General features: G+C 60.7%; 1 protein-coding gene across 1 annotated transcript; it reads left to right on the forward strand.

Moving 5' to 3' along the window:
- The first annotated feature begins 2,030 nt into the window (after positions 1-2,030).
- XYLT2 (xylosyltransferase 2) lies at positions 2,031-9,256 on the forward strand. The gene is made up of 11 exons (XM_009279705.1): positions 2,031-2,075; positions 2,937-3,408; positions 3,894-4,069; positions 4,522-4,724; positions 5,142-5,222; positions 5,383-5,599; positions 6,008-6,184; positions 7,086-7,348; positions 7,457-7,652; positions 8,097-8,430; positions 8,800-9,256. Exons 1-11 carry the CDS (start codon positions 2,031-2,033, stop codon positions 9,120-9,122), a joined length of 2,487 nt encoding a protein of 828 aa, XP_009277980.1. The 3' UTR covers positions 9,123-9,256.
- Positions 9,257-9,789: the final 533 nt, after the last annotated feature.

The raw sequence follows: 9,789 nt of genomic DNA on the forward strand, positions 1-9,789 counted from the left end.
GATGTCAGGGTCCTACAGGCTCCCTTTATTCACCAAACAGATGCTTTATGGCATGCAGACCAGCAGAGGTTGGATCAGTCTCCATCCACCCAGGTCAAGACTGAGTTTCCTACCTCCAGGAAGCCAAATTATCTTGTTCCACCGGGATCAAACACCACAATCCCTGCCCAGCCTGACAGATGGGAGAGGAAATTCCCATCAGTACTTAGCCCTTTGCTGACAGCATCCCCGCTGCAGACAGCGCGAGCCTGTCTGCGCACAGCGGTGGGAGCCTGAGGGACCAGAGCGATCCTGCCTCCATCATGGTGACACCGACAGCTCCTGAGCCAGTGCAGGAGCTTCCTGGAGCGCTCGGTCCGCAGTGGAGCTGGCACCAGGAAAATGCAAACTGCAGAGTGTCCTCGTGGGTGGAGAAGAGGATCTATCACTTGGGAGAAGTGTTTTAGCCCAGTCACGTCTCTTCCCCCACTTTGCCTTCTATCTTCCTTCTTCCAGGCAGGAGGCAGCACCTCTCTGGGGCCTGTGTGTTGGTGTCCTCCATGTGCTGCGGCCGCCAGAGAAGGTTCCTACGAAACACCTTTTCTTCCCGCTTTGCTGAGATTCCTTGATTTTTATTCTTCCCCTCAAAGAGCTGGTTTTTAGGGGGCTGTCTCCATTTTAATTTTGAGGTTTAAGGTTCTGTTGCTGCAACTGGCAATCAAGCGTCTGGATTCCTCTGGTGACTTTGGAACATTTTGGCGCTGTTTTTGCCTGATGAGTGCTTGTATGTGGCAGACACCAGAGTCAGTCAACCGGAGGGGGAATCCTGCAGGACACCAGATGCTGTTAGCTCTGTTCCTCACAATGGCAGAGCTTGGAGATGTCGGCGCAGTCGGACCTGTGCTAGGGATAGGGTGCAGTTAGATACCAGAGCCACAGCTCCGTGGCACTGTGGGGTCGGCAGTGTCACATTAGGGGAGGCAGGATGGGAGAAGTGACCTCTGGCCGGTGCCTGGACTTGTCTGAGTGTGTTGGAAGGAGGGGGACAGGGAGCCTTACGAAAAGTCCCGTGCACGAGTCTTAAATACAGCAAAGCAATGTGGCCGGAGTCGTTCCCTGCCTGCCTGGGGTGGGGGGATTGCTCCGCTGTGGTGCAGTAATTAGAAGCCATTGAGTTTGTTAGCTGGCAGCTCCGGAAAGGCTGCCGATGCTTCTAACGACTTCCCTACTGGGGAAGGCAGCCGGGCGTGCTTGTGAGCTGGGAACCGAGCTCCTTCCAGGGGGACGAGCGGGAACGTAACCGAGGGTGGGCATCATGCGGGGGCTGTCCCCAGAGCCAGGCGTGTTGAGGAGCAGAGGGTGTGAGTGGGGCCGGTGGATCTCATCCTGCAGGAACGGGGCTGAGCCTGCGGAAGAGACTCGCTCCTCACTTGTCGCCTCCTGACTCCCCTCTCCTGTGATGCTTGGCAGAGAAAACAGGTTTATAACTCTCGAACAGATGGTCCTGTGCGGTGACTAATGAACGGTTCGCTGCCTGTCTCGGGCCGCCTGTGATGCCTGTCTGGGCGGAAGGGGGCTCGGCTGATCCTCGCTGATGCCAGCCCCTCGGAAGTTAAGCGGTGGCTTGGCCCCTTCCTGGGTAGCCATGGTTTGCAGGCTGCGCCGCCACAACATGGGTAGTTCAGGGACGCCAGAGGGGGCAGATCTTGCCAGATGCTTTCCAGCCTCTGTACGGCATGGTTTCTCCTGGCTGTGACCGTCCCAGCAGCTACGCCCACAGGGGAGCTTGTGCAAGGGGGCTAATTCGGTCCTGCTGTCCTTGTGAGGCATCTGCCCATCCTCAGAAGATGCTGCTGCCGAGGAGTAGCCCCCAATGCGCTCGCTGCCTCCCGTGGTGCCTGGCGCAGCAGCTGAGCAGGCAGGGTTTTGAGGGTGTTGTGAGATAGCCCTGGGAGGCCTGGCTGGAGCAGGCAGCTGCTTCGCTGCCTGCCGGACTGTCAGCCGGGAGCGTCTGCGGTGGGCTGGGGGCATACGGCCCCGGCCCCGTGGGCATGACTCGCTGGGAAAGTGCTTTCCCACGAGTGTGGCTCTCACAGGTATCCAAACTTCCCAACTCTCTGCTCTCCCCAAGGCTGACTCGTTTCTGCTCATCAGCCAGCCTGGCAGAGGTAACGAAGCGTAATTAACTGCTCCCTTTACACATCCGTTTGGCTCGGCGGGAGGGTTTGTTAAAGGGGTTTCTAGATTTCTAGCTGGTGATCGCAGTGACTGCTCCAGCCCAGTGCCGGGAGCCGGGGCCCAGGGAGGGGAGCACAGGCAGGACCTCGTTCAATGCCCCTCCAGTGCTTTTAGCCCCAGAGAGCGCAGCTGTAGCCGCCTGGGACCCCGGCTCCCAGACAGATGTGCTGGGTTTGGGCTCACAGCATGATCTTGGCAGGGATGAGCTGGTCCATTTGCCTCCCAGTAAAATAATCGCCACCAGCCAGAGCAGCCCTGTGCTCGTCCCCACCGTCCGGGGGTGCCCCTGCTCACACAGGACCCCAGAGGGTGGCTGGTGCAGACACAGCTGACCTCGGCCATTTAGTCTTGTGGCGAGCCTGGTGGCAGAGAGAAAGACCCTCTTTGTGCATCTGGGGTGCTGTGACCACAGGGTCTGCAAATCGGGGTCTCCCTTGCTGGCATATAGAGGGGTGTTCCTGTGAGGGGGGCATAGGACCATGCAGGGAGGTGCTGTGGGGTCTTAGCCTGGGGTTTTAGGTGGCAGAGGGGTGGTGTGATGGACTCCTTTGCTGCATGGTGGCTGCTCCTGGAGCACCTGGCATGTTGCAGCATGGACTGGGAGTGTTGAGCGCTGGGGACAGGGATGCTCTGGGGAGCACGTTGGCAGGGTCGGGAGAAAGCAGGTCCGAGTTAATGCTGTCTGTCCTCTTTTCTGCATCTGCCTGGAACTGAAACAGGAGCGGCAGAAAAAAGCCAGGTTGCCCGAGAGCAGCGACGGCTCCAAGGACTCGGACAGCTCTGCGGGGCGCCGGGGCAGTGCCAGCCGGAAGCATGGACGATGGCGGGGACGGCTGGACAGCCCTGGGGCGCTGGTGTCCAAGGTGGTGAGAGCCGTCACGGCGAGACACAAACCGGGATGGAGGCTGCCGGCTGCGCCGGACTCCTCCAGCCGGAGGAACCTGACGGAGCTGCGCAGGGAGGCCCAGCTGGCCGTTTTCCAGCAGGGCGACACGGGCAGTGTGGAGGGGGCTCCCCAGCCCACCGAGAACAGCTTCACCCCCAAGTGCGAAATCACGGGCAAAGACGCCCTCTCAGCGCTGGCCCGGGCCAGCAGCAAGCAGTGCCAACAGGAGATCGCCAATGTGGTGTGTCTGCACCGGGCAGGCAGCCTCATGCCCCAGTCTGTGCCTCGCCACTGCCAGCTCTCGGGTGAGTCCTGCTGGGGTGCTCCCGGTCACCCTTGGGCATCGGGAATATCCCAGCCAGGCGCGTGGGCCACCTTCCTTATGTCACCAAACTGTCCCACCTGGCAAAAAGCAGCCTCAATCTGTCACCGATGCCCAGATTACCACTGCCTCTGTAATCCAATCAAAGCTGTGCCAGCCTCCTTAAGCTGGGCTGTTCATCCCAACCTGCGGTGCCTGCAGAGGTCAGGGCCAGGCCCAGCTGCATCTTCTGTTTTGAGGGGCCAGAGAAGGAAACGCCCCCCCTTTCCCAACGCGGCCCTGTCAATTTAATGCAAGGGGCTGCATGTGCCACCATGCCCTGGTGCTGCAGTGTGATGGGGTTTGCCCGAGCTTTTCCCTACTGTCTCCCCCCGGCTCAGGTCTCCCTGGTTTATCAGGAGCTCCGGGTGGTGGGGCGGTGGGTGCCAATGCTGGGGGCAGCTGACAGCCCTCTCTCTCCCCGCACAGGCAAGGTCAGCCCTGTCATCCAGTGGGACGAGACCCGGCTGCAGCAGGCGGCCCCCAGCAAGCCCGTGCGCATCGCCTACATGCTGGTTGTGCACGGCAGGGCCATACGCCAGCTGAAGCGGCTCATCAAGGCCGTGTACCACCAGGAGCACTTCTTCTACATCCACGTCGACAAGGTATGCAGGAGGGACGAGGGGAAGGGAGATGCTAAGAGTGCCTGGATTGGTCACTGGGACAGGGCGCGGACCTGGGGCGTGGGTGGGCAGTGAGTGGAGGCACAGCATCCACTGTGTCAGAGGAGGTGGCTGGGTAGGGTTTGTCCTCGGATCGGTCACTGGGACGGGGCGCGGACCTGGGGCGTGGGTGGGCGGTGAGTGGAGGCACAGCATCCACTGTGCCAGAGGAGGTGGCTGGGTAGGGTTTGTCCTTGCTGCCGGTGGAGCTGTGACCCTCCCACCCCTATTTCTGCAACCCCAGGGAAGCAGGATCTATCCCTCCTGCCCAGAGCAGTCTTGTCTTGCTGCTCTCCTCCCTGTGGAGGCTGTTGTAAGGGCTGACCCCAGGCTGGTGGCAAGGAGGCCCCAGGAAGACGAGCTTCCTGCTGACCGTGAGCCGTGTTCCCTGGCAGCGCTCCAACTACCTCCATCACGAGGCGGTGGAGCTGGCCCGGCACTACCCCAACATCCGCGTGACGCCCTGGCGCATGGTGACCATCTGGGGAGGTGCCAGCCTGCTGAAGATGTACCTGCGTAGCATGAAGGACCTGCTGGAACTGGCCGAGTGGCCCTGGGACTTTTTCATCAACCTGAGCGCCACCGACTACCCCACGAGGTGAGGACCTTGCTGGGGCAGGGGAGGATGATGGAGGTGTTCGGGCTGTGTGATGCTGCAGCAGCCTTGGGAGGGGCAGGGAGGAGCAGGGAGCTGAGGGAAGATGGGGTTGGAGATTGCACCCACATGCTGGTGATGATGCTCCAGGGCCAGGCTGGTCCCGTCTCTGCAGAGGAGCCCAGCCAGTACCTCAGAGGCTGTTTTTTCCTGCGGTCTGGGTGTTGCAGGGGAACCCACGTGTGAGGTGCCAGACAGCAGAGGAGCCACGTCTGTATCTCCCCAGCGATGGGACCAAGGATTGAGTCAGCACCTACCAAGCAGCCTTGGGCTCTTTTTGTCTGGTGGCTCTTGCAGAGTGAATGTTTACTGGGCTGCTTTACCCCAGGGGCCGTTAATGCTTTCTAATTTGCACCTCAGGACCAATGAGGAGCTGGTGATGTTCCTGTCCAAATACCGAGATAAGAACTTCCTGAAGTCTCATGGCCGAGACAATGCCAGGTAATCCCAGCTAGAGGCAGAGCTGAGCTGGAGGAACAGAAAAAGGAGGGATTTCAGAAAAGAACTGAAACAGTTGGGGCGGGGGGGGATGTTCTGGATGTAGCTGTACCCAGCAAAGTGGGTGATGCCCCTAACCCCTCATCCTTGTCCCTGTGCCCAGGTTTATCAAGAAGCAGGGCCTGGACCGCCTGTTCCACGAGTGTGACTCCCACATGTGGCGGCTGGGCGAGCGCCACATCCCCGAGGGCATCGTGGTGGATGGGGGCTCCGACTGGTTCTCGCTGACGCGCAGCTTCGTGGAGTACGTGGTCTACGCCGACGACCAGCTGGTGTCCCAGCTGCGCCAGTTCTACACCTACACGCTCCTGCCGGCCGAGGTGGGTGCTGGCTGCAGGACACGGGCTGGATTTTCTTACCGCTGTACTTAACATCTCTGTCCCACTTCATCCCCGCCTTGGGTACCCGCAAAGGGCACTGCTTTGTGCAGGCAGCTTTCTGCCTCCCTTTTGCCCAGACCTGAGTATGAAAGAGGGGAGAGAGGAGCAGACGGGCCAAGGGTCATGTTTATATCCAGCCCTGCTTTAGGTCCAGACGCCCCTCTGGGCCGGATAAGGGCTGACGTGGGCGCACAGCCTCGTCTCTTACGCGTTGCCCTGTGCTGGGAGCAGGGATAAGTTTCTGTTCAGGAGCTATGGAGGCCTGTCCTGTTCCTCTGTGAGTGAGGGGTGGGAGGTCTCCTTTAACCATCCCCACTGGGTCTCCTGTCCCTTCTCTGCCGTGCACAGTCCTTCTTCCACACGGTCCTGGAGAACAGTCACGCCTGCGAGACACTGGTCGACAACAACCTCCGAGTGACCAACTGGAACCGGAAGCTGGGCTGTAAGTGCCAATATAAACACATAGTCGACTGGTGCGGGTGCTCCCCAAATGACTTCAAACCCCAGGACTTCCTCCGGCTACAGGTGAAAAAGATCCTCCTTTCTCCTCCCGCTCTTTCCCCTCCCCCCCCGTCTCTCTCCCTTGTGGGCGCACCCCTGGGTGCAATGCCAGCTGCTGCGCACGCCCGCATGAGCCTCACCCCAGCCCCGCAAGGGACAGGAGCAGGATTGGCTCCCCAGCCGCCGTGGGGCTCGGCACAGACGTGTCTGTAACTGCTTGGGCAGCGGGATTACGCTGACTGTTCTGCCCAGCAGCCAGGCTTTTGCTTGCAATGCTGCTCCTCTTCCCAGACTTTCTCTCCCATTTTCCTGCTCTTTCCCTGAAGACCTATCACCTGGGGCAAATACCTTTTCAGTAAAACCACTCCAGAGTGCTGTCCTCTTTGGCAGGACAAAACACCTTGTGATGACCTGTCTCCCATGCTCTCAGCGAGTAGAGATGTAGACTGAACAAGGGACGTTTGGGGGAGATACACCCAGCCCTGAAAAGAGAAGTTAGCGGGATTTTCGAGGAGTCCTGGGCTTGTGTAGTGCAGGGCCCTGGTCCTCCAAGCTGTGCCACATGGCCAGGCCTCGTGCAGGGCTCCGCAGCGGCTCTGCAGGGTGGGGGCCCATCTGAATATAGAGATTGCAGCAAAGGAGCTAGATGACACATGGCTGCTTCTGAGCACGGAAAGGGGGAGGCAGTGGGAGAGATGGGAACCCATGTGTATTACCAGTAAGCGTACTGTATGCTCCCACTGATCCTGCCATAGAGGATCCCACATAGAGGCTGGCTGTGCTTTCCTGCTCCTTAGCCTGTGCAGGGGGCAGGATGGGTCCCAGCATGTTTCTTCCCAGTCTGTCTCCCTCCCAGCTGCCCCGCTCAGGTGGGAGGGCAGAGGGGCTGCAGCCAACACTGTTAGAAATGCCTGTGCTCTTCCAGCAACTCTCCAGACCCACCTTCTTCGCCCGCAAGTTTGAGTCGACGGTGAATCAGGAGGTGCTGGAGATCCTGGACACGCACCTCTATGGCAGCTACCCCCCCAACACGCCGGCCCTGAAGGCGTACTGGGAGAACGTCTACGACCGCGTCGACGGGCTCAGCGGCCTCAGCGACGTCACCCTCACCTTCTACACAGCCTTCTCCAGGCTGGGGCTCCGCAAAGCCGCGGCCGCGCCGGCAGCGAAGGCCGACAAGCTCTGCAGGTGGGGTATTTGCCGCAGCTCGAGCCAGGCTCTGAGTGGTGGCCTGCATCTCACGCTGGGAGGATGCTGATGCTCAGATGTGCAACCTCTCCGTCTGTCTCTCTCCAGATTTGAGCCCCAGGGCTTCCCATCCAGTGTGCACTTACATTTCTATGACGACCGTTTCCAGGGTTACCTGGTGATGCAGGAAGTGCAGAATTCTGCAACTGGGCAGGCAGAGTCCCTGGAGGTGTGGATGATGCCCCAAGGAGCTCTGAAGTTGGCGGGCCACGGAGGGCAGGCAAACCGCTTACAAAACCTTGAGGTAAATGGGGAAAGTTTTCCCTCACAGTGCCCACTTTCCTCCCTGGCTTTCCCACACCGCGCTGCCCTTCCTCCTCTCCCCCACCTGCACACTGTGGGGACAGAGGGACACGGTGCCGCTGTTGTGTCTGAGAACAAACCTTTGTCCGGGAGTTTGGCTTCTGTGTGGGATGTGGAGCTGATTGGTGGGGAAAAGGCCCGAAGGGGATCTTCAGGGGCGAGCTGAGGCTGTGGTGCCCAGCACCTACAGCGGCAGGAGGCATCACACAGCTGGGTTAGTGCTGGCATGGTGCAGGCAGGCAGGAGGGCTGTGGAGGGTGGGGTGTGCGTTGCTTTGGGCTCCAAAGCTTCTGCCTTCCCTGGTTTGGGGAGGTGAAACGGAAAACCTGAGCTGATAGCGTCTCCCTGCCCAGCGTCCCACTGCTTGTGCCTCCTGTCCCTCCAGGTGGGCACGGAGTGGGACCCCAAGGAAAGGCTCTTCCGCAATTTTGGAGGCTTGATGGGGCCTTTCGATGAGCCGGTGGCCATGCAGAAGTGGTCACGGGGCCCCAACCTGACAGCCACGGTGGTGTGGATCGACCCCACCTATGTCATTGCTGCCTCCTACGACATCACGGTGGATACTGAGGCAGAGTTCACCCAGTACAAGCCCCCCCTCAATCGGCCCCTGCGCCCCGGTGTCTGGACCATCCGCCTCCTCCAGTTCTGGGAGCCCCTGGGGGAGAACCAGTTCCTCGTGGTGCCCCAGACCTTCAACCGCAAGCAGCCTCTCAGGAAAGGTGAGGATGCTCTGGAGTTTGGGGCTGGGTGGGGGGGTCTTCCTGTGGGCAGTCCAAGGCGCTTCCCCCTGGTGCTGGCCTCTCCGGGCTGTAGCTGATGACAAGGCAGGAGCCATCATTCCCACTGGTGTCCCCTTGCCCGTGTGGGTCCTCAAACCAGGCTCCCGGGCAGCTGTGGAGGACCCGTTTGTAGGTCAGGTCCATCCCTAAGTCCTGCAGCAGCACCTCTCTCCTCGAGCTGGGGGAGGGCTGGGGTTGCGAAGGGGCAGGGTGCTGAGCCCCGCCGGGAGGGTGGCAGTAGGAAGGGCAGGGTGCTGGGATGTTGCCGCGCTGCTGACCCCCCCTCTCTTCTCTCCCTGTCCTGCCCAGACGACAGCAACTGGCTGCACGGCGGGCCCCCCCGCAACGAGTACATGGAGCAGAGCTTCCAGGGCCTGGGGGGGATCCTCAACCTGCCGCGCTCCGAGGAGGCGGAGGAGGACGCGGTGCGGAAGGCGCAGCTGACGGGCAAGGCACTGGAGGACTGGGCGGACGGTGCCATCAGCACCTTCTGGTCTGCGGCGGACGTCTGCGTCGGCAGCCCCTCCGCCTGTGCCTCCCTGGAGACCTGCAGCAAAACCTCCTGGAGCTCCCTCTCCCCGGACCCCAAATCAGAACTGGGGCCCGTCAAACCTGACGGGCGGCTGAGGTAGCAGGAGCAGCCGGGGGGGCGGCCTTGGGAGCGAGGAGCATCCTCCATCAGTGGTGTGTGGGGGTCTCCGACTACATCACCCCATGGGATTTGCACCATAGTCACTCGAGGAAGAGAGAATGGGAACCTCCGGGCAGGGGGAAACCTTCTCCTGTGGGGTATTTTCGGTGGAGGGGGAGGCGTGAGGTCGGTCTTGCCCACCTCCCCCAGGAACGGGCACTTGCTGGCCGGGGAGAGCGTGCCAGGGCGCCCGTCACCGCAGGGGCACAGCTGGCGGCGGCGGCTGGGAAGAGCTGCGTGTTTGTTACTGCAGGCCTCGGAGCCTCGGAGAGGGGTGATGGGGGAGGGAGGGAAGGCTGGCAGATGGGCAGGCTCTGGACCAACTCGGCACCCTGCCCAGCCCCGGGCTGGATCTCTGCAGGATCGGGCCCTGTGCTGCCCCCGGGAGGGCTGGTAAGGGACTCTAGGGACAGGCAGAAGGCAGAAGGGTCGAAGCCTGCCGTGTGCAAGGAGCTGCTGCTGGCCCAGGGTTTGCATCTCATCCCCTTCACCCCAGCCCTTTAGTTTGTATTTTTATAAATATATATATATAGAAATATATATGATGCAAAGTGCAATAGAGACGAGACCCCGTGTTGGCCGGGCAGTCCTTGTGTCCCCATCTCCCC

The sequence above is a fragment of the Aptenodytes forsteri genome, unplaced genomic scaffold (genome assembly GCF_000699145.1).
Source record: "Aptenodytes forsteri isolate BGI_AS27 unplaced genomic scaffold, ASM69914v1 Scaffold563, whole genome shotgun sequence".
Taxonomy (NCBI): domain Eukaryota; kingdom Metazoa; phylum Chordata; class Aves; order Sphenisciformes; family Spheniscidae; genus Aptenodytes; species Aptenodytes forsteri.